This window comes from Sturnus vulgaris, chromosome W, assembly GCF_052056855.1.
Source record: "Sturnus vulgaris isolate bStuVul1 chromosome W, bStuVul1.hap1, whole genome shotgun sequence".
Classification (NCBI taxonomy): Eukaryota; Metazoa; Chordata; class Aves; order Passeriformes; family Sturnidae; genus Sturnus; species Sturnus vulgaris.
The window spans coordinates 72,443,786-72,468,715 of NC_142282.1; the positions used below are offsets into that span (position 1 = coordinate 72,443,786).

General features: G+C 46.0%; 2 protein-coding genes across 5 annotated transcripts in view; one reads left to right on the forward strand and one right to left on the reverse strand.

Moving 5' to 3' along the window:
* Positions 1-24,930, reverse strand: part of LOC148220411 (hsp90 co-chaperone Cdc37-like 1) — a 60,446-nt gene that overhangs the window by 18,335 nt on the left and 17,181 nt on the right. The window lies entirely within an intron of this gene.
* LOC148220412 (uncharacterized) lies at positions 3,569-23,130 on the forward strand. Of its 4 annotated transcripts, XR_015799128.1 has the most exons (6): positions 3,570-3,759; positions 4,562-11,545; positions 11,955-12,128; positions 19,119-19,271; positions 21,653-21,914; positions 22,803-23,130. XR_015799128.1 is itself a non-coding variant. In XM_088155685.1 (2 exons), the coding sequence occupies exon 2, from the start codon at positions 6,966-6,968 to the stop codon at positions 8,334-8,336; it is 1,371 nt and encodes a 456-aa protein (XP_088011811.1). In that variant the 5' UTR covers positions 3,569-3,759; positions 4,562-6,965; the 3' UTR covers positions 8,337-11,407. The 4 variants fall into 4 exon arrangements, 1 of the variants encoding a protein (XP_088011811.1); XR_015799129.1 differs by having other exon boundaries at positions 3,569-3,759; positions 11,955-16,337; positions 21,653-23,130; XR_015799130.1 differs by lacking the exon at positions 3,570-3,759 and having other exon boundaries at positions 3,772-11,545; positions 11,955-16,337.

The window sequence follows — 24,930 nt, forward strand, 5'->3', positions numbered from 1 at the left end:
TCCGGCCTGGAAGATCTTCCAGGCCGTAATTTTCCTAGCTCTCTCAAGTGTGTGTCCACATAAATAAAGTTGAGTCCCATCCAAGGAGGGGGTGGGATTCAGAGACTTTTGAACCGAGGAAGGAATTACCTCACCTCTTATGTATCTAATTGGTGATTTCTGTCAATTATGCTAATTTGCTAAACTTATAAAACTGTATTCACCCCATGTGGGGGTGGGCATTTTGTGGACATTTTCCATATCTGCCCCTGGAGGCCTCCAATAAAGACCAGCCTTTATATTATCTCCTATACTAATATTACCTCAAAAGTGTATTGGTTTATTTTCAGGTTCTTTAAGGCATCATCATAAACAATGAAGTCTTTCTAATGACCTACCTCTGCTATTTATAGCTTTATAGAAAGAGGGACACCTATCAGCAATGTTCAAATATGTGCTGGATGGATACTCCCGAGACTGGGAAAAAAGGAAGCTTCCAACTTCTGGCAATGTGAGAAATGCTCTTTCTCTGCCCACAGAATACATACAGTACCCTATTAAAAGGTAAGAAAGGACAAACTTCTGAGTCTCCAAGGTGAACTGCTCCAGTAGACATACTCTGAGTGATGGATCACACTGGGAGAAGGTGGGGCACTTCTTGAAAACTGGCAAAACTGTAAAGCTAGAGCAGAGAGACTGTGGGGGAGGCCAGGAGTGAAGGCAGCCAAACCCCACCTGTACAAAAGCCACCCCTAGGGAGCACGAGTGACCAGGAGAGAGGCAAACAGAGCAGGAAAACAACACATAGCACATTAGCCAGGGTGGGTGAGGCAGTTTGCACAGAAGTTTGCACAAGAAGGACATGCAGGGAGCACGCAGTCCTCCTACTGACTCAAGAGGCGAGGCCAAATAGTGGTCATCATCCTCTCAGATGAAACCTAGCTATGGTTTCCACTTGCCAGAAAGCCCTTGCCAGAAGGCATGCAGTGACCCAGACAGAGCTCCTGTGCAAACATGTGGCTATCCAGGACTCAGGCTGCAGGCAGTGCCACAGTCTGTCACAGGTATCAGAGGGCAGCAGAGTTAACACCTGTGTGAGAGGCAACCAGGTGGATGATCTGCTCAGCCTGGTGGCAGAGCTGAAAGAGGAAGTAGAAAGGTTAAGGAGTATCAGGGAGTGTGATGGGGAGATAGACTGATGGAGCTAGTCTACCATCCCTGGGACAGATGGACACACCACAATAAGCAGAGGATCCCCTATCCTGTCACCACAAGGCAGAAGGAGGTGACCTAAGAGACAAGGAGGAACGGAAACAGATTTCTGATTGGGCAGCAAGTGAATCCCCTCCTGGCTTCCCTCACTTTCCCAGGTGCCCTTACACGCTAGGTTTGAGGCTCTGGAACTTGAGGGCGAGGCAAATGATGAGGCAAAGGTCCATCCAGGGGGTTGTCTAAGGCAAGTCAGTCGATCTTATGCATTGCAACTCCCTCGGTGAAGAAAGAAAGAAGGGTAATTGTTGTAGGTGACTCCCTTCTGAGGGGAACAGATGGCCTGATATGCTGGCTAGACCCATCCCACAGGGAAGTCGACTGGCTCCCTGGAGCCCAGGTAAGAGACATGACTAGGAAACTCACGTCTGGTACAGCCCTCTGATTATTACCCACTATTAGTTGTCCAGGTCAGTAGTGATGATGCTGAAAAGAGAAGTCCAAGGGCAATCAAAAGGGACTTCAGGGCACTGGGGCAATTGGTTGTCCTGGTTTAGGACAAATTTGGGAGGAAACCTCTGAATGAGGTCCCTTTAGGAAAAAGGAAAAAAATTGGAGAGAAGTGGAAAAAAAAAAACAAAACTGTTTATTCAACAGGCAACACACCTCCCAGCGCAACAATGAACAATATCAAACAGCAAAACCTCTCGCCGTTCCGAGGAGATGGCAGATTTAGAAGATTTCTTTCCGTGGGCTGCCCGGCTCACTCAGTCTGCTCTCAGTTCCTCCGGTGCTGGGAAATGCAGTGGCCCAGGCCAGGCTTGGTGGGCCACAGGTGTGAGCTCCCAGTGCTCTTCTGGGTTTTCAGTCCAGAGCAGGTTCGAACAGTCCCAGGAAAACAGAAAAAGGGAAAAAACAATCCAGGTGGCTGCTCTGCCTCAGCTAGCCAAAAAACTAACCAAGATCAAAGGAGAGGTCTCTCTCTCTGTCCACCGCAGACAACACTGTCTGTGAGCAGGAATGCGGGGGAGCCAGTGCAGTCTCTGATAACAAACTCTGCACTTCTTCTTCCCCCCCTTCACTCCTGGAACCAGTCTTAAAGTTGCAGAATTTAATATTCAACACCAACAGAATAGACGACTTGGGGATATAGGCATCATGCAGTCACCCCAAGACATTCCACCCCTTATCCCCATATCGTCAGCTTACTACCATATCTGATACACACTCTAATTCTATAAACACATACATCATTATCATACACACATATATATACAAGATACAGCTATAGACAGACAATGACAGTGATATTCAATAGTAATATTTACATGTGGTTCTCACCCAACAATTAGATCTCCCTGAGGTACACATCATGTTGTCCCATACTTCTGCATTATCCACCATGTGCAACCTGTTCCTTGAGCAAAGACAATTCCATGAATGGGTTTGTCTGTATTCAAGGCAGAATTGATCCAAACTCTCTTCCCTAACAAACCCCTGGCATGCACCACTGGGACTTTATCTCCATCTACTGTATGCAAGGACTCAGACTGGGCAGGGCCTGCTCGATTGGTGGAACCTCGGGTGTTAACTAACCAGGTGGCCTTTGCTAAATGCTGCTCCCAATGCTTAAAAGATCCCCCACCTAATGCTTTCAAAGTGGTTTTTAACAGTCCATTGTACCTCTCCACCTTTCCTGCAGCTGGTGCATGGTAGGGGATATGGTAGACTCACTCAATGCCATGTTTCCTACCCAGGTGTTGATAAAGTCAGGTGGTGGTTGGTCTCTTTCTCCAGGCAGCAACTGACAGAATGAGAGGACACAGCCACAAGCTGCGCCAAGGGAAATATAGGTCGGATATCAGGAAAATTTTTTTTTACGGAAAGAGTGATAAAGTACTGGAATTGTCTGCCCGGGGAGGTGGTGGAGTCACCATCCTTGGATGTGTTTAAAAGAAGACTGGATGTGGCACTTGGTGCCATGGTCTAGTTGAAGTGTTAGTGCATGGGTTGGACTTGATGATCTTGGAGGTCTCTTCCAACCCAGTCATTCTGTGATTCTGAACAGGAGGAATTGTGGTTTGCACAGGGTAGAACCAACTACAGCATTCTCTACTGATCCCTGTCATGTTCCACTATAAGGGAATTGTGGGGGATTCTTTTTAACAGATTTCTTGGATGAAATCAAGCACAAATGAGGCAAATTACATCTGTGAACCATTTATTGATAAGGAAGGGTATGGTTACAACTGCAGAGGGATAGAAAATTAAACAGAGAGGGGAAAAGAGAGACCGAGAGAGAAACAGAAAGACAGGGACAGAATGTTACCATCAGAACCCCAGGATGCACCATCAGCATCCTATGGGCAGGTAGCACGTGTGTGCTCCCTGTTGGAAGATTGCACAGCTCTCGCAAGATGACGTCTTTGATGGTCGGCAGACAGTGTGTCTCCTGTGTTGATGGGCGGCGGGATGCCCGCTGAGTCGGCGCTCAGGTGGAGCAGAGGGCAGGACAAGCTGCAGGATCACAGCAGCAATCAGAACCGTGGACAGTGTCGCGGCAAGATCACGGTGAGATCGCGGCAGCAGGCAGTTACAGGGAAGCGGCGGGAGTCTGCCGAATGCGGTGGCAGTTGCAGGCGGTGACAGGTGGCTGTTGCGGGGAAGCAGCAAAGCAGGGTAGGACAGAACAGATGCGGACAGGGGAGACAGGCAGAGAAGAAGCAGGACCAAAGGGAGAAATCAAGCAGGGGGCCGAATGAGCTGAACATCCAGACGAGCCCCCCTCTAAGAAACCAAGACAGCAGGGTCCGGTTATGTTACAGTTAACAGCTTTTATGTGCTAAGGCCCCTCCCATAGTGTGATCCTTTGCGGATCACCATTAGCTAGTCAGGGAAATTTTCCCTGGGCAGCAGGGGTTTCCCCATCTGCAGGGGGAGGCACTTGCAGCCCAGTGGTGGAAGATTTCTCACCCCTGATTGGCTGTCAGGTGAAGTCTCCCCAGAGACAGAGCTTCCCTCCATTTTCTAAAAGGGGCTGTCTGATTAGAAATGGTAATGTCGCCAGTCTCCACCACCCCTTCACGCATGTTAGCCACCTTCTACATGTGCCATGTGTTAGGGCTCAGCCTGTGTAGTAATTTTCAACCCAATGTCAGAAAATGAATTTATAACATAAAATCCGGATAAAATTGAGGCATAAATGAAAATTAAATTGGTTTTTCACAATCTCAATGTTGCTTCATGTCTGCTTGAGAGTAGTGAGACAGAGAAATTAAGAATTAAGAATCAAGCATCAAGAAATGCTTTGACTAAAAGGGGGCTGACAAAACCATATGGAATGCCTAAACATGTACTGTGCTTACAAGAACAGGAGGAGAGCAAGGCGACAAGATAAGATAAAGAGCTAGAATGAGCAAACACGATGCAAGGACAAAGGCACCACAGGATGAGGGGGTTCTTCAGACCCCTGAACCAGGAAAACTGGTATCAAACTCCAGAAGATGACCAAAGGACTAAAAAGAGAGCATGTACAAGGAGACAAGGTGAAAAGTTCAACTGGGAGCAAGACTATTTACTTCATCCTGAAGACTCTGTCTTGGGGTGACTGTATGATGCCTATATCCCCAAATCGTCTGTTCTGTTGGTGTTGAATATTAAATTCTGCAACTTTAAGACTGGTTCCAGGAGTGAAAGGGCAGAGGGGGGAAGAAGAAGTGCAGAGTTTGTTATCAGAGACTGCACGGGCTCCCCCGCATTCCTGCTCTCGGACTGTGTTGTCTGCGGTGGACAGCGAGAGAGAGCTCTCCTTTGCTCTTGGTTAGTTTTTTGGCTAGCTGAGGCAGAGAAGCCCCCTGGACTGTTTTTTTGTTGTTTTTCTTTCCATTTTTTTTCTGTTTTCCTGGAAATGTTTGAAGCTGCTTTGGACTGAAAACCCAGAAGAGCACCGGGAGCTCACACCTGTGGCCTACCGGGCCTGGCCTGGGCCGCGGCATTTCCCACCACCAGAGTGACTGAGAGCAGACTGAGTGAGCCGGGCAGCCCACAGAAAGAAATCTTGTAAATCTGCCATCTCCTCGGAACAGCGAGAGGTTTTGCTGTTTGATATTGTTCATTGTTGCGCTGGGAGGTGTGTTGCCTGTTGAATAAACAGTTCTTTTTTTCCACTTCTCTCCAATTTTTTTTTTTCCCTTTTTCCCGAGGAACCTCATTCAGAGGTTTCCTCCCAAATTTGCCCTAAACCAGGACAAATACTATTGGAGCCCAAACGCGGGGCTCGAGAAAGGATAACCATGTTGTTTGAAGTCATAATGTCTGTCGTGTCTGTCAGGGTGGAGGCCTTTACAGGTCTCGGGTCTCTAGGCTTTTTTGAGGTTTTAATACCTTTCTGGTCTCTAAGCTTATTCTCTTATCCAGAGATAGCTCCAGTAGTGTCCCTAACATGCAGTTTTTTCAGTAGAGGAGCACGAATTAGAATAGGTATTGTGCTGGGCTCAGTGATGATGATTTATGGAAAGTTTATAAAGCTACTGGAGTTTGTTCTAGGTATCTATGGTTTATGGTTTCTTTGTCCTACCCTGCATCCCAGTTCCAATAGCATGTTTTGGGGGTTCATTAGTAATTGCACCCAGTTTGTTAGAGGAGGAGCAGGGGATGAGGCTTTTCAGCCTTTGCTTTCTTTTTTCTCCCTTGTATCTGTTAAGTCAATTTTTGAGGATGTTCAGTTTCCCCTGAATGTCAAGGAAACTGCATTCCTGGTATTTAATCTAGTAAGCTTCCTCTACACAGTCTGCAGCCTCTCTAGAATGAAGGCTGAGATGTCCAGAGGAGCTGATGGGACCCCTGACCCAGGAGTAGGCCCAGGCATGGAAAATTCTGAGTGTTTTGAGGAATGGGAGAGAATGAGTAGAACCCTGAAGAAATTTTCTGATCCCCCAGCCTGGGAATTTTCACATGAACAAATTCAGAACCCAGAGGAGGTGGGGAAATACCTGGAAGAGAAGTGCTATGATGATTCTAATAAGAAAAATATCATTGCAATGAGCTGGGCCCTAGCATATGCTTATCGCACACTGCTAGATAGTGTAGGGCAGCAGAGAGAGGCAGGGGGGCAGGGAGATAAATCAGCCAATACCCCAGTCACTCCGGTTGTAGCTAAACCAGATAGTAAACCTAAGCCACTGGCAGTTGCTGCAGGAAGAAAACACACCAGCAAAACTGATCGGCCAGTGGACGATGATGATGTGGGGGAAGGACCCTCAAGGCAGGCTTCCGATACAAAATCAAAAGTCAGGACAACTGGCACAGGATCAGAAGCCAATATTGAGTCCCTATCTCTGAAAGACCTTCATGGCCTGAGAAAGGATTACACCCGACGACCTGATGAATCTATAATTAGTTGGCTGGTCCATCTCTGGGATGCTGCAGGCGAGGCTACAATTCTGGATGGTACTGAAGCCAGGCATTTGGGATCCCTGTCACATGACCCAGTTATTGACCAAGGAATGATGAGGGGGGCTAATCCTCAGAGTCTCTGGGCACGGGTCCTGGAAAGTGTGGCACAAAGATACCTGTGTGCAGACGATCTCTATATGCAGCAAACCCAATGGAAGACCATAGAACAAGGGATCCAACGCTTGAAAGAAATCGCAGTGGCAGAGATTGTTTTTTCAGATGACCTAACAATTAGGAATCCAGACTTGGTACCATGTACATCTGTGATGTGGCGAAAACTTGTATGACTTGGGCCACAAGAATACTCTTCTGCTTTAGCAATAATGAAGGGGGATGACAGGGAGGAGACTGTGCTTGATATGGCGAAGAAGCTCCGAGCATATGCAGATGCCGTGCATGGCCCAACACATGCCAGAATTGCAGCTGTGGAAACACGTCTGCAGAAATTAGAAGACAAGATAGAGGAGAATCATAAGAGATTCAGGGAGGAGATTAAAGAGGACCTTCTCCAAATCTCGGCTATACAGATCAAAGGTTCTGGCTCCACAAGTAAACGTTCCCCAGATGGGGAGAGAAGACCCTTCTCACGAGCTGGATTGTGGTTTTTCCTGCGTGATTCTGGAGAAAACATGAAGAAGTGGGATGGAAAATCTACTACTGCTCTGGTAAAACGGGTGCTTGAATTGCAGGACAGCGAGATGCAGAGAGGGAGTTCCACTAAACGGGAAGCAGCTCCAGTTGCCCGTAGCCAAATTGCCAAGTACGATGATGATGATGATGATGATATGTCCGATCCCCTTGAAGGAACCTCCAAGACATATGCTCAAAGAAAGAAGAATAACCAGGCTGAGAGGGGCCCTGCCTCTAGCCAGGTAGAGGATAGAGAAAACCATGTTTTTTGGACTGTGTGGCTTCGTTGGCCTGGCACATCTGAACCACAAAAATATAAGGCCTTGGTTGACACCGGTTCGCAGTGCACACTAATCCCATCAAGACATGTGGGGACAGAATCTGTTTCTATTGCTGGTATAACAGGGGGATCACTGGATTTTACTTTGGTGGAAGCTGAGGTGAGCCTGACTAGAAATGAATGGAAGAAACACCCTATTGTGACTGGCCCAGGGGCCCCACGCATTTTGGGCATAGACTTCCTCCAAAATGGGTATTTCAGAGATCCAAAGGGACTCAGGTGGGCTTTTGGAATAGCTGCTGTAGAGGCAGAGGGCATTAAACGATTGATCACCTTGCCAGGACTATCAGAAAAGCCATCTGCAGTAGGACTCCTGAAGGTGAAGGATCAACAAGTGCCAACTGCCACCTCAACAGTGCACCACCGGCAGTACCGGACGAATCGAGATGCTGTGGTCCCTATCCACAAAATGATCCATGAGCTGGAGAGTCAAGGGGTGGTCAGGAAAACCCACTCACCCTTCAACAGCCCCATCTGGCCTGTGCGTAAATCCGAAGGAGAATGGAGATTGACCGTAGACTATTGTGCATTGAATGAGGTGACCCCACTGCCGAGCGCTGCTGTGCCAGACATGCTGGAACTCCAGTACGAGCTGGAGTCCAAGGCAGCAAAGTGGTACGCCACTATCGATATTGCCAATGCATTTTTCTCTGTTCCTCTGGCAGTAGAGTGTAGGCCTCAGTTTGCTTTCACCTGGAGGGGTGTGCAATACACGTGGAACTGACTGCCCCAGGGCTGGAAACACAGCCCCACCATTTGCCATCGGCTGATCCAAGCTGCATTAGAAAAGGGTGATGCTCCAGAACAACTGCAGTACATCGATGATATCATCGTGTGGGGGAACACAGCAGCAGAAGTATTTGAGAAAGGAAAGAAAATCATCCAGATTCTCCTGAAAGCCGGTTTTGCCATCAAGAAAAGCAAAGTCAAAGGACCTGCCCGAGAGATCCAGTTCCTGGGAGTGAAGTGGCAAGATGGATGGCACCAGATTCCCACTGAGATCATCAATAAGATCACTGCAATGTCTCCACCAACCAGCAAGAAGGAAACACAAGCTTTCCTAGGAGCCATAGGTTTTTGGAGAATGCACATTCCTGAGTACAGCCAGATTGTGAGCCCTCTTTACCTGGTCACCCGCAAGAAGAACGATTTCCACTGGGGCCCTGAGCAGCAGCAAGCCTTTGCCCAGATCAAGCAGGAGATTGCTCATGCAGTAGCCCTTGGCCCAGTCAGGACAAGACCAGAGGTGAAGAATGTGCTCTACTCTGCAGCCGGGAACCATGGTCTGTCCTGGAGCCTGTGGCAAAAGGTGCCTGGGGAGACTCGAGGGTGACCACTGGGATTCTGGAGTTGAAGCTACAGAGGGTCTGAGGCCAACTACACTCCAACAGAGAAGGAGATCTTGGCCGCCAGTGAAGGAGTTCAAGCTGCCTCAGAGGTGATTGGCACGGAAATACAACTCCTCCTGGCACCCCAACTACCAGTGCTGGGGTGGATGTTCAAAGCAAAGGTTCCTTCTACCCACCATGCCACTGATGGCACATGGACCAAATGGATTGCCCTCATCAGTCAACGCACCCATATTGGAAACCCGAATTGCCCTGGGATTTTGGAGATAATTACCAACTGGCCAGAAGGTGAAAACTTCGGTCTTGCTGACGAAGAGGAACAGGAACAAGTGACCTGGGCCGAAGAAGCCCCACCGTATAACCAACTGCCAGCAAATGAAACATGCTATACTCTTTTCACTGATGGTTCCTGCCGCATCGTGGGGATGAACCGGAAGTGGAAAGCAGCCGTATGGAGCCCCACACGACAGGTTGCACAAGCTACTGAAGGAGAAGGTGGATCAAGTCAACTTGCTGAACTCAAAGCTGTTCAGCTGGCCCTGGACATTGCTGAAAGAGAGAAGTGGCCAAACCTCTATGTTTACACTGATTCATGGATGGTAGCCAATGCTTTGTGGGGTTGGCTGGAAAGGTGGACAAAGGCTAACTGGCAACGTAGGGGAAAACCAATTTGGGCTGCTGACGAGTGGAAAGACATTGCCACCAGGGTAGAGAAGCTGCCCGTACAAGTCCGTCATGTAGATGCCCATGTCCCCAAAAGTAGAGCTAATGAGGAGCACCAAAACAACAAACAGGTAGATCAGGCGGCACAGATAGAGGTGTCGAAGATAGACCTAGACTGGCAGCACAAGGGAGAGTTGTTCCTGGCTCGATGGGCCCATGATGCCTCAGGCCACCAGGGTAGAGATGCCACCTATAAGTGGGCACGAGACCGAGGGGTGGATCTAACCATGGACAGTATTTCTCAAGTTATCCATGACTGTGAGACGTGTGCTGCCATCAAGCAGGCCAAGCGGGTGAAGCCCCTCTGGTATGGGGGGTGATGGTCCAAATATAAGTATGGAGAGGCCTGGCAGATTGACTACATCACACTGCCCCAGACATGTCAAGGTAAGCGCTATGTACTGACCATGGTGGAAGCCACCACTGGATGGTTGGAGACCTACCCTGTGCCTCACGCCACTGCTCGGAACACCATCCTGGGCCTTGAGAAACAAGTTTTGTGGAGGCATGGTACCCCTGAGAGGATTGAGTCAGACAATGGGACTCATTTCAAGAATAACCTTATCAACACCTGGGCCAAAGAACATGGTATTGAGTGGGTGTACCATATCCCCTACCATGCACCAGCTGCAGGGAAGGTGGAGAGGTACAATGGACTGTTAAAAACCACTTTGAAAGCATTGGGTGGGGGATCTTTTAAGAATTGGGAGCAGCATTTAGCAAAGGCCACTTGGTTAGTTAACACCCGAGGTTCCACAAATCGAGCAGGCCCTGCCCAGTCTGAGTCCTTGCATACAGTAGATGGAGATAAAGTCCCAGTGGTGCATGCCAGGGGTTTGTTAGGGAAGAGAGTTTGGATCAATTCTGCCTCAAATACAGACAAACCCATTCAAGGGATTGTTTTTGCTCAAGGACCAGTTTGCACATGGTGGATAATGCAGAAGTATGGGACAACACGATGTGTACCTCAGGGAGATCTAATTGTTGGGTGAGAACCACATGTAAATATTACTATTGAATATCACTGTCATTGTCTGTCTATAGCTGTATCTTGTATATATATGTGTGTATGATAATGATGTATGTGTTTATAGAATTAGAGTGTGTATCAGATATGGTAGTAAGCTGACGATATGGGGATAAGGGGTGGAATGTCTTGGGGTGACTGCATGATGCCTATATCCCCAAGTCGTCTATTCTGTTGGTGTTGAATATTAAATTCTGCAACTTTAAGACTGGTTCCAGGAGTGAAAGGGCAGAGGGGGGAAGAAGAAGTGCAGAGTTTGTTATCAGAGACTGCACGGGCTCCCCCGCATTCCTGCTCTCGGACTGTGTTGTCTGCGGTGGACAGCGAGAGAGAGCTCTCCTTTGCTCTTGGTTAGTTTTTTGGCTAGCTGAGGCAGAGAAGCCCCCTGGACTGTTTTTTTGTTGTTTTTCTTTCCATTTTTTTTCTGTTTTCCTGGAAATGTTTGAAGCTGCTTTGGACTGAAAACCCAGAAGAGCACCGGGAGCTCACACCTGTGGCCTACCAGGCCTGGCCTGGGCCGCGGCATTTCCCACCACCAGAGCGACTGAGAGCAGACTGAGTGAGCCGGGCAGCCACGGAAAGAAATCTTGTAAATCTGCCGTCTCCTCAGAACGGCGAGAGGTTTTGCTGTTTGATATTGTTCATTGTTGCGCTGGGAGGTGTGTTGCCTGTTGAATAAACAGTTCTTTTTTTCCACTTCTCTCCAATTTTTTTTTTCCCTTTTTCCCGAGGAACCTCATTCAGAGGTTTCCTCCCAAATTTGCCCTAAACCAGGACAGACTCCCAGACGACCTCCAGAGCAACGAAAAGGGAACAGTGCGCAGCCGCAAAGAGGTGTGGAACTAATTTTAATACAAAGCGGGGACAGGTGGGGTAAGGAAATGAATATATATTAGGCACATTGTGTAATCCTAGTTTGTAGAGAATAAAAAGAGAGGTGCAGGTCGCCAAAGGTGTGCATGTTTTTGGAGGAGCTATCCCCCGTGCACCTCAGCGCTGAATAAATACGTACCTACTCTTATAACTTATTTTGTGAGTTACAGAGAGTTTTCCCACACTTCATGTTGGTGAGCCAGCCAGGAGAAACTCTGTCTGGCTGCAGGAGCGGCCGAGGAGCAGATTTCCTGGCTCGCCCCGGGACCTTCCCAGGAGGGACCCTGAACCTCAGCTCACTCATCGCGAGGACAGACAACGACCTGCTGGCATTGTGGATAAAACGGTCTGTATTAAATATCTATAACAGGGCTGCTGGTGAGTCGCACAGAGACTTCTGACACACAACGCAGTCCCGGTGGGCTTGCAAGCAGCCAGCCAAGGAGGCCGGAGACAAAGGGAGAGGGGTCGATCCCCAGCTGATAGCGTGGCCGATGGAGGAGCCTCACTGAGTTGATAGAGCAGCCCGCTAGCGACTCTGGGGGTGAGTCGAGTGAACCCTTGTTTTTGCTGCTACGTTGTGTGACTGCTAAGTCCGGACACGTTGAGTCGTTGAGTGTGTCAGTGAGTGAGTGGGTGAGATGTACCTCTGGTACGGAGCAAGTGCGGAGCTCTATCCGCATTTTTGACCTTGGGCGACTGAGGCAGCCAGAGAAAAGCGAAGCAACCGAGGCCAGTGTGGAGTGAATGCAAGTGTGAACAGAGGAGTGTTGTGCTTGAACACGGAGTGGTTAGCATTTGTTTTAATCGCGGATAGACAAATTGAAGGAGTCTCTCCTCAGCAGTGGTTTGGACTTGATCCCTGGGAATTTATTGATCCAGTAAATCATTGCATAGAAAGAGGGAATGAACGGGTCTATCTAGGAAGGATATAAAAAACCTCTGCAGGGAGGTTGGTAGCCTTGGACTGGGAACAACCCACAGGAGAGACTCTGAGTATTCCAGAGGGGGTGAATGGGATAGCTTGTCTTTGTGGGAGATTTAGAGCCATCATAGGATCAAGGGGTTGGCATCTGGCGTGGGGTTTATTACAGTGTAGAGATTGTGAAAGATGTTGATATTGGTGCTCTAATAACCAGCAGGGCGTACACCCCAAGTGTGAAATGAAAAACTATCCTAATCAAGTCAATGTTGAACCTAAAATTCTGAAGTTAGTGTGTGGAAAGTCACATTGGGTGCCTGCAAATTGGGATTGTGTGTGGGAGGAAAACTGGGAAGAAACAGTGAAATTGTGTGAGGAAAAGTTTGGGTGGAAACGGGACAGGACAAGAAGGAGGAGATAATGGGAACTGGACAAAATAAAGAGATCCCTAAAGCCAGTCCACTATTCTGTATTATTGCACATTGGAAAGACGTTGCTGGACATGGGGGCACAGAAAATAAGAGAGACCTTATTAGATTCTGCAAGGACTGGTGGCCTTTAGATAAATTGGATGATGGAACAAAGTGGCCACCTAGTGGAACTTTGGATTATAACATGCTATTACAGCTCATGCTATTTCTTAGGAGGAAAGGGAAGTGGACGTTTTTCTCCCTTCGAAATTACCCTGAATGGCAGAGGGACTGTGGGATCAGGGCTCCATCTGACCCTCTGGTATTGGCCCTAGAGAAGGAGAATAAGACTAAGAGAGGAAAGCTTAAGTGGTGTTGTTCAGCGTGTATAGGCAAAGATGTACAAAATCTGATAAGGTTTACCAGACTGTGGCCCAGGAACAAGATCTGGCAGACGATTTCCTCAAGCCTCCCCACATAAGACAGGAAAGACATGAGGATGAGGATTCAGACTCAGAGGATGCAGACTCCCCTCCGATGGAGCACCGGAGTAGACAACAGACACACATATTACAGGCACCTCTGTGAGAGGCAGTGGAATCAGAGGGAGGAATGGTATTGGTATTGGTTCCTTTCTCTACAGTCGACTTGGAGGCATGGGAAAAGGTTGCTAAAAATTACCACAGCCATCCAGTTAACACGGCTAAATGTCTGCGACATATAATAAAACAACATAATCCAGATTGAAGCGATATGCAGTTATTATTGGATGCACTGACCTAGACAGAGAAACAATTAATTATAAAAACGGCAGGGGATATAGAAGACTATTATAAAACTCAACAATTGGATGTGAAAGATTATTTCCCACTCCAAAATCCACAGTGGGACCCAAACAGATCAGCAGAATTGAGAAAGTTGGAAAGCTATCAGGAGTGGATCGCAAAGGGGATGGAAAGAGCCATTCCCAAAACTATAAATTGGTCAGCTTTATATGCAATCAAGCAGGGGCCCTCTAAGTTGCCATCTGATTTCCTTGATCGATTAAGGAATACAATGCGCTGCCACACACCACTGGACCCTGGGTCTGAAGTAGGGCTACAGCAGCTAGTCAGTTTATTCCTGAGGCAATCTACAAGTGACATAAGACGTAAACTTCAAAAGCTTCGGTGGTCAGATGGGAGGAACTTAGAGACTGTTGGACGAGGAGTGGAGAGTCTTTAGTAACTTAGAAGAAGGATATAAACAAGGATTGAGGAAGTTTGTAGCTGTTGTGAGAGGGAGAGAGGAAGACATGGACAGGGGCCACCTTGACAAGGCCCATCCCGGTTGGGCAGAGACCAGCGCGTGATCTGTAAGAAATATTGTCACTGGAAAAATCAATGCCCAGAACGAAGACGGGGTGACCCTCAGGAAAAGGGAGACAGGGAAAAGGGAAAAGTGATTGCACATGTGAAAGAAGACTGAGGAGGACCAGTAGATCTCACCCCAGAAGATCCACTGGTTATAAAATTGAAGCTGGGGGAAAAAGGGAAAGAAGCGGAATTTCTGGTTGACACGAGGGCAACATATTCTCCTCTGAATAAGACTTTGGCACCTGTGGGGAAGGATTATGTTACAGTAATAGGAGCAACTGGCCAACCTGAAAAAGCATATTTTTACAAACCATTAAATTATAGGATTGGAAAGCAAAGGGGTATTCATAAATTTCTATACCTGCCCAGTTTCACGAGACACCTTTTGGGGAGATACTTGTTAGAACAATTACAAGTAACCATTACATTTAAAAATGGGGAGGTTATTCTGGAGGTAAATGATGAACAGCACATAGAGGCATTAAGTTTAATGTTAACAGCCATTCAAATGGAGGGAGAAATTAGTGAAGAAATAATAAATCAAGTATTTCCTGGAGTGTGGGCTTCTAATGTACCAGGGAGGGTGAAAAATGCACCTCCTATAGTAATAAAACTTAAGGAAGAAAAACAACCAGTTAGAATTAAACATACCCCTTGAAAAAGGAAGATAGTGAAGGAATTAGTCCGATAGTTGAAAACTTTTTTGCAGTTAGGGTTGTTAAAAGAATGCCCATCTGAGTTCAACATTCCCATCTTACCCATCCAAAAATCTGATGGGTCATATCTGATAGTACAGGATCTAAGAGCTGTTAACAAAATAACTGAAGATCTCTATCCCATGGTAGCAAACCCATACACTTTCATAACGTGCCTAACACCAGAGCTAACTTGGTTTACCGTTTTAGACTTGAAAGATGCCTTCTTTTGCTTCCCTCTCCATGAGGACAGCCAGAAAATTTTTGCATTTGAATGGGAAAACCCTAAAAGCGGGCGCAAATCCCAGCTCACATGGACGGTGTTGCCTCCGGGATTTAAAAACTCTCCTATCCTGTTTGGGAAACAACTTGCCAAAGATCTGGAATCCTGGGAGGCTCCCCCAGAAGAAGGAAAGCTACTGCAGTATGTGGACGATATCCTTATAGCCACCCAAACGAAAGAGGCATGTATAGCCTGGACGGTAAGCCTCCTAAACTTTCTAGGACTTGAGGGATACAGGGTATCAAAGAAAAAGGCCCAGGTAGTGAAACAAAAGGTAATTTATCTGGGTTATGAAATTAGTGTGGGACAACGGACTCTAGGGCAAGATCGCAAGGAAGTGATATGCCAAACCCCGAAACCTCAGACAGTAAAGGAACTGCGAACATTCTTAGGAATGACAGGGTGGTGTAGGCTGTGGATACACAGCTATGGGCTGCTTGTAAAACCTCTGTATGCTCTCATTACGAATGGGAACAGAGACCTCCAGTGGACAAAAGAGGTCACGCAAGCCTTTCACCAGCTGAAGAATGCTCTAATGTCAGCTCTGGCTCTCAGACTCCCAGATGTGAGTAAACCATTCTTTCTGTTTTCCCATGAGAAGCAGGGAATTGCCCTGGGGATACTGGCCCAAGGTCTGGGTCCATACCGGAGAGCAGTTGCTTACTTCTCCAAGCAACTAGAGGCTACAGCCAAGGGGTGGCCGGGATGCCTCAGAGCTGTTGCAGCAGTGGTGCTGAATATTCAAGAGGCATGCAAATTCACCTTGGGCCAGAAAATGACTGTATTGGTGTCTCACACAATGTCTGTAGTCCTGGAAGTAAAGGGCAGGCACTGGCTCTCCCTGCAAAGGTTCCTGAAATACCAAGCCATCATGGTGGAACAAGGCGATGTAGAGATAGTTGTAACTAACATTATCAATCCAGCTTCTTTTCTCAGTGGAAATCAAGGGGAGCCAGTACACCATGACTGCCTGGAGACTATCGAAGCCTCCTACTCCAGCCACCCAGATCTGAAGGATACGCCTTTGGATGATGCAGAAACCTGTTTCACTGATGGAAGCAGCTACGTCGTCAGTGGAAAGTGACATGGTGGGTATGCAGTTACCAACTGCAAAGAGGTAATAGAATATGGACCTTTGCCAATAGATACCTCTGCACAAAAAGCTGAGATAATTGCTCTAATCCGCAACTTAGAGATCGTGAGGGGAAAGAAAATAAACATTTATACAGACTCAAGATATGCATTTGGAGTTGTACATGCACATGGAACCATCAGGATAGAAAGGGGACTGTTAAACTCACAAGGGAAAAACATCAAACATGCACAGGAAATATTGCGACTACTGGAAGCAGTTCAGCTACCTGAGCAGGTAGCAATTATGCACATTAAGGCACACCAGAAGGTGAGCTCAGAATTGGAGGAAGGAAACAAGCTGGCAGACAGAGGCAAAAGAAGCAGCAAAAGGTGAGATGACAATTGGGGAAGCTTTAATTCCACATGGACAGATTCCCCCTTGAAGGTAAGCCAGTATATAGCAGAAGGGATAGAAAACTCATTAAGGATCAAGGAGGAACGTATAACCAAGAGGGATGGGCTGTTACTGCAGAAGGGACAATGGTCATCCCTTCTCATCTGTTATGTTCATTAGTAAGGGAAGAGCACCAGAAAACACACTGGGGAGTAGATGCCCTGTATAACTATCTAATTGAAAAGATTACTGCCAGAAATTTATACTCCACTGCCATTCAGGTAACCCAGCAGTGTGATATTTGCCTCCCGACCAAACACAAGAATACCCCCAAACCAAAATTTGGTCAAATTGGAAAAGGCCATGGGCCCTGGCAACAGTGGCAAATTGACTTTTCAGAACTCCCAAGAAAAGGGGGGTATCGATATTTGCTGGTGTTAACAGACACCTTTTCAGGGTGGTCAGAGGCTTTTCCCACCAGAACTGCCAAAGCCCGGGAGGTAACCAGAGTATTGTTACAAGAAATAATACCACGCTTCAGAGTTCCAGCCACAATATCTTCAGATAGAGGACCACATTTTATTTCAAAAATAGTACTACAAATCAGTCGCCACCTGGGCATAGACGGGGAGCTCCATACTCCATATCATCCCCAGTCAAGTGGCCACGTAGAGAAAATGAATAATTTAATTAAGCAGCAAATTGTGAGGCTAGGTGTCTTGGTTTAATTTTGACTTTCCCGGCCAACGCACCAAATTAATGTCTTGAGTTTGAGTTGCCAATTTGAATAAACTTATTTTTCTTGTTGTGAGACAGAACCAGGAGCAAAAGAGCAAGGCAGGCCTAAAACTTGAGAGAGTATAAAATAAAATTTATTAACTACACAAACAAAAGGAGAAGGAAAAAAAATTCAGAATAAGATTTCTTTAGATCACTCCTTCCCTCCCTCTCCTAATCTTCATAACAACAAAACAAACATATAACAAATACTTCGGTCAGTGCCCAATTTAGTCTTTCTCAGTTCACTTCTGGAGAGAGAAGCTTCTTCTTGTTGAAGTTGTAGGGATTTCTCCCACAAGAAGGAAAAAACCAGTTCTCTTGTGGTTTTATTTTTCACGATTTGCATCCGCCCGGGAACCTGCAACCGTGACGCTCCTCCCAACTCTACAGCCGTCCCAAAGCTGTAGATGTGGGCCATGTTTGTCTCATGGGGTATTACTTTTAAGAATGAAATGTTCGACAGCAAAGATTCTCTCTGTCTCCTTTTTCTCTGCTCAGGCTTTATCTTCAGAAAACCAAAATCCCCTTCTTTTCTCAGGACAGAAATTCTCAACACAGGTGCTCTTTAGTCAAATCATCTATTAAATGGAACATTTCCATCCCCCCATGTCTCTTTCCATGGTTTATAGGAATATTCAGTACATCAGTTCGTTCCTACAATTTCACAAAAAGATTTTCAGCCATTTCAGCATCTTCTCATTCTCTTTCCATCTTAAAAACTTAGCTCTTACATCACTGACTTCAGAAATCTTCTTATTCCCTTTCATATTCAAAGGAAAGGCTGGAGGCTTTGCAAATCTTATCTGAGCACTAAAGAGTTAAAGTTTAACACAACTACAAGAGTTGGGCCAGGCTCAGGCTGTGCTGGGGAGGCAGCTGAGGTGTTAATCAGCCTTTCTGGGGCTGGGCTGCAGCCCCACACTGCTCATGGCCACCCGGGCAGGCCCGGCCCGTCCGGCAGCAGCAAGAGTCGGCCTCCCCCCACGCCAGAGCCGCAGGCCCGTGGAGGAGGAAGCTGTGAAGGTCTTATCACAGAACCTTTTCTCTCCCCGGCCATCGGGTCCCCCTCGTTGGCAAACGGGGCCCAAGCGGCCTCCCGAGCCTCCCCCCCTCCCCGCATGGGGGAGAGGGAAGCTCGGGTTGATGTTACCTGCTCAGCCGCCGGAAGACAAAGAGCCTCAGTTCCGGATTACCTTCCTCAAAATGTGTGTTCACGGAGCGAACTAACTTTCTCTAATTGGCTGTTGCGGGTATCCCAACCCCCACAGAGGAAATTCCCTTAGGAAGAACCTCTTCTGAGTTTCTTCTTCCTAAGTCAACCTATCACACTAGGACAAGAAGCTAATTTACCCTGGCCTCAATCTCTCCCACTGGCATTGATGTGGATCTGAACCAAGCCTAGAGCCAAAGAAAAGCTAAGTCCCTTTTAAATGCTTTATGGGAGACCATAGGAGCGCAAAAGGGATTGTCTACCGAAGTGGGGGAAGAGAGGCTGACTGACTATAGGATAGCCTTAAGTAAGCAACTCAGAGAAACTGAGAAACATGTGGCTGGAACTCAGAGCAGAGGGCTGGATGGACCAGTGCATGACATACAGCATGGAGATTATGTGTATGTTAAGTCTCTTACAGAAAAAACTTTGGAGCCACAGTGGGAAGGACCATTCCAGGTGCTCCTCACCACCTTCACTGCAGTTAAGATCTAGGAACAGAGTGCTGGATTCACCATTCTCGAGTGAAAAAGGCTCCAGAAGCCCCTTGGAAAGTAACACCAGGTGACAATGAACTGAAATTAAAACTTACTCGAGCAAAATGAGTACATTGTGGTCGGGAATATTCAGTAATTTAGCTTGCAGAAATCTAGTCAATAGAATTGTTTTGTTTGTTTTGCTTGTAGTTATAAGTGTAATCCAAGAATTGGAAAGCACCTCTAGCCAGAATAACGCTAAATGGCCTTGGTCCCAAGCTGTCATTCGGTATACAGGATCCACGGAAAAGTGTTATGATACAAAAGATTTAAACCTATCAACTGTGGTCATGCATGAAAACCACATATATGAAAAGCAAGAATGGCAGAAACAAAGGTTGTGGTCCCTTCGAGGGACTATAGGAGAAGTAATCAGAATAGGATGCTGGATGATTAATGGGACTAACCATGAGAAAGCAATTCAAATTAGTGCTTCAACTTCTCCTACAGACAAGCACCGGGAGATTTGTAATCGCCTAAGTAAATTAAATTGTTGGTATAATTTTATGTTAGTACAAACTGTAGATGTGATTTGCCTTTGGAGCTATGATACTATTGGGCTCTCATTCAAATTTAAAATAAAGGCCATACCTATTACAACAACTGAATCAGCTGTAACCTATGTTGGTACCCAAGCCCAGACCACGCCACTTAAGATTGAACCTAAAATTTATGAAGTTGGCCCCTACGTAATAAGGAATACGAGCCAACAACAACTATTATTTAACCCAGAGTGGTCTCTCAAGCGTGTTGAATTCCTAATGCAAACTAACATCTCTGAAATTCAGCCAGCCTGCTCCTCTTTCCTAAAGACATCCTTTGAGGGATGGGCAACATGGTTACAAAAGCAGGCTCACTTCAGGGGCAGAATGCAAAGAGATTTAACTGGAATATTAGGAACAGGATTGGGAGTCTTAAATGGAATAGATTCAGAAATATTAATCAATAAGCTGGCCACTGCAACAAGTCATTTGACAAAACTAAAACAGCCCCTACAATCCTCTTTATTAGCACTAGGAACTAGCCAATGGCAAATTTCTAAAGTATTACCAAGGTGGGAAAAGGCAGAAGAATGAGACTACAAGTTAATAATAAATGCACTTAATATGGCCCAGGACAATGTGTCATTGGCCCTCAGCTGCATATAGGCACAATTATGGATGCAATCAATAGTTGCTTTAGTAATAAGGGAAGGAAGCAAAGGTGCTTTTCCAATTGAAATTAGAAAAATTGTCTGGGACAATGCAAACAATTTAGAAAGAAAACTTCAATCTTGGTAGACTCTGGTAAATTTTACCTATGACCATACCACTGAAATGGCTACTGCCTTAGTGCTTACTATATGCAATGCCACGATTTACATTATCCACCCTATTATTGCATTAGGATTAAATAATGAGAGGACAGTGCTCTACCCCTCAGAGCATAGAGCATGGGCCCGGGTGATGAATGGGAGATGGTAAACTGTAAATTTATAATCTTGTGCTACCCGGGAACAACAAGGGTTTATCTGTGAAAGTAATACAATTGACGCACAAGATATATGTCTGGACATTGAGCAAAGCATTTGGCACTTTGAGATTCATCCAGATACTAGTCAAGAGACTGTGCTTGTATATATTGGCCTAGACTGTGTATGTTTAAGAACTGCTTGTGCTTCTGTAGAAATAGATAATAAGAATGTAATCTTACCTACTAGGAACCATTCTAATTTTTGCATTTGTAATTTTGATAAGATTGTTGGATGTGATTTTTCATATCTAGCACCAGTTACATCCCACCAGCTGATAAGATCTAACTACACAATGTATCATAAATTATCACCTAAACCCATCAGAATGAACCTTACATTAGTAAGGCAGCTAATGAAACATCAAGACTTGACAAACATCCTGAAAGAGATTCAGGAAAATGGGCAAAAGACTCTGGTTACTAACTATCATGCTACAAAAGAGATAAGGAAAGTATTACAAAGAGTAAACCAGGACACAAATCATCACTGGTGGGATGCACTCTTTGGATGGTCGCCAACTGCAACTGGGATTTTGAACATGCTTCGCCACCCCATCATTGTCATACTGACATTAATAGGTATAAATCTGATGCTATCGCAATACTTGCTTGGAATTGGAGGATGTTAAAACGGATAGTGGCACTGACTTCCCTAGCAGCGGTATATGGTAATGTAATGAGGGATACATACCAAGAAGAGTAAGCTATAGAGGTAGACTGGAAAGGGGAAAGGTATCAATATTATTAAGTAAAAGAATTTACTAATTTTCAAGAAAAGTGGGGAATGAGACAGAGAAATTAAGAATTAAGAATCAAGCATCAAGAAATGCTTTGACTAAAAGGGGGCTGACAAAACCATATGGAATGCCTAAACATTTACTGTGCTTACAAGAACAGGAGGAGAGCAAGGCGACAAGATAAGATAAAGAGCTAGAATGAGCAAACACGATGCAAGGACAAAGGCACCACAGGATGAGGGGGTTCTTCAGACCCCTGAACCAGGAAAACTGGTATCAAACTCCAGAAGATGACCAAAGGACTAAAAAGAGAGCATGTACAAGGAGACAAGGTGAAAAGTTCAACTGGGAGCAAGACTATTTACTTCATCCCAGACGACCACCAGAGCAACGAAAAGGGAACAGTGCGCAGCCGCAAAGAGGTGTGGAACTAATTTTAATACAAAGCGGGGACAGGTGGGGTAAGGAAATGAATATATATTAGGCACATTGTGTAATCCTAGTTTGTAGAGAATAAAAAGAGAGGTGCAGGTCGCCAAAGGTGTGCATGTTTTTGGAGGAGCTATCCCCCGTGCACCTCAGCGCTGAATAAATACGTACCTACTCTTATAACTGATTTTGTGAGTTACTGAGAGTTTTTCCGTGCTTCAGTATGAAGGCTCTACAGAGGGATCTGGACAAGCTGGATCAATGAGCCAAGGCCAATTGTATGAAGTTCAACAAGACCAAGTGCCGGGTCCTGCACTTGGGTCACAAAAACCTTATGCAGCACTACAGGCTAGGGGAAGAGTGACTTGAAAATGGCACAGTGGAGAAGGACCTGGGGGTGCTGGTCAACAGCCAGCTGAACATGAACAAGAGTGTGCCTAGGTGGCCAAGAAGGCCAATGGCATCCTGGCCTGAATCAGAAATAGTGGGGCCAGCAGGACCAAGAATATAAACTGAATTTATTGCTAACAAAGCTAACAGAGAAGGATAATGTTATAAATGACAATATAGTTATTGGCATTCACATTTATGTATTGGTTTTTTCAAGTTATTATTGGTCACAAGGATTTTGATATAGCACTATTTGTAACCTCTTTTAACTGCTTCAATATAGCATAATCTGTCAGCTTTTGTATGCACCATGTAGCATATATAAACAGTAGTGTAAAAAATATATATTATAGCTTAGGCCTTCACAAAATATTAAAATAGAGACTATGTAACGTTAAATGCTTTTATTTGTGTAACTAACTCAGATAATGATGTGAAATAGCTATGTTGATTCAATGTACTTATGGACTATCTTATCTGAATGATAACAGTGACAAGAACCAGGAGAATAAACACCAAGAGAAAAATGCAAGGACTCACCCTCCAGGTTATCTGAAAGTGTCAAACAACCAAACAGAGCATCAAGAAGAAATGAAATATATGAATTTCATCTACAGGATGGCATGACAACAAGTCAAAGGTCGAGCCAAGGAAAAGTATTCTCGGAGCATGTAAGCTCACAGGAATGTTTGAATATGTATAACCCTCATGGATATGCATTTAACCAATGTAATGGAAAAGTATATAAGAGAATTGTTTTAAGCTAACGGGGTGCTTGGCAGTTTGCTAAGCACTCCAAGCGCTAGGTACTATCCCTTTTATCCCTTATTAAACTTTTTAAAATTTTAAAGAGTGAGCCTTGCTTCTCACAATAATGAGAAGTAAAATAAGATCTTAAAATAAAAATCTCCCTCCACCCCTCCCTCCTTCCCAGCTCTCCCTCCTCCCCCCCAGTGGTGCAGGGAGACTGGGAATGGGGGTTATGGTCAGTTCATAACATGTTTTTCCTGCTGCTCAGAGAGAGTCTTTCCCCTGCTCAAACATGGAGTCCCTCCCACAGGAGACAATTCTCCATGCACTTCTCCAACATAAGTCCATTCCACAAGCAACAGATCCCTGTGAAATGCTGCAACATGAATCCATCCTATGGGCAACAATCCTCCCCAAACTGCTGCAGAGTGGGTCACTCTTCCATGGGGTGCAGTCCTTCAAGGACAGGCTGCTCCAGTGTGGGTCCCCTATGGGGTCACAAGTCCTACCAGGAAACCTGCTCCAGTATGGGCTCCTCTCTCCATAGGTCTGCAGGTCCCTGCCAGGAGCCTGCTCCAGCATGGGCCTCCCATGGGTTCATAGCCTCCTCTCAGGCATCCACCTGCTCTGGTGTGGGTCTCCTCCACAGGCCACAGGTGGATCTCTGTATCCCATGGACCTCCATGGGCTGCAGGGGGACAGCTGCTTCACCATGGTCTTTATCATGGGCTGCAGGGGAATCTCAGTTCCAGCGCCTGGAGCACCTCCTGCCCCTTCCTTCTGCACTGACCTCGGTATCTTCAGTTGTTCCTCTCACATGTTCTCGCCTCACTCTTCTCTGCCCCAATTACAAATACACAATCCCCCTTTTTTTTCCTTCTTCTACTTAAATATATGATCACAGAGGCGTTACCACAATTTCTATTTGTCCCAGCCTTGAACAGCTGTGAGACCATCTTTGGAGCTGCCAGGGATTGGGTCTATTGGACATGGGGGAAGCTTCTAAAAGCTTCTCACAGAAGCCACCCCTGTAGCCCCCCTGCTACCAAAGCTTGGCCATGCATACCCAATACAATGGGACATGGAAAATTAATGGATGTGACATGAGCAATTGCTGGACATAACAGTGTGAGAAGCTGACAAACGTTACAGGCAGTACCATGAGGGATGGCTGAATTGCACAGGTGGTTAAGAAGGTGTGATGTGAGAAACAGCCAGGCTTCACAGATACCTGATGCAGAGCATTGGGGACCTTTTGGGGAGCAGATCTTTGCAAAGACAACAGTGCCTGAGTAACCACATCAGAAATAGCATATAAAGCCAAGAGTGCCTAGGGACCAGTATCAAAATACCAAATTTGGGCACGGACATAACAAAACGGGGACCAGTGGGGAAAAAGTAATGAGGGATGGTTGTTTATTTGGGAAGACACTGAAGTGGAGAAATGGAGGGACAAGAGTAGCAAAAAGGAAGGCAAATAATAGAACCAGCTATACAACTATTGGATTTATGAACATATTGATACTTCCAATAGCGCCGTTAATCTTTGCTCTTACTATGTTGTAGTGGATTGACCTTGGCTGGCTGCCAGGTGTCTACCAAGGCACTCTATCACTCCTCTTCTTCCTCAGCAGGACAGAGGGGGAGAAAATAAGATGAAAAAGATCACAGGTGGAGACAGGGAGATTGCTTGCCATTTACTACTATGGACAAAACAGACTCAGAATCATAGAATGGTTGAGGTTGGAAGGAATCTCTACAGGTCATCTGGTCCAAACTCCCTGCTCAAACAGGGTGATCTAAAACCAGTTGCCCAGGACCATGTCTTCATGCTTTCACTATCTCTAAGAAGGGAGATTCCATAAATCC

Coding starts and splice junctions, on each gene's coding strand:
- LOC148220412 (XM_088155685.1), top strand. CDS start 6,966: ATGAAGGGGGATGACAGGGAGGAGACTGTGCTTGATATGGCGAAGAAG.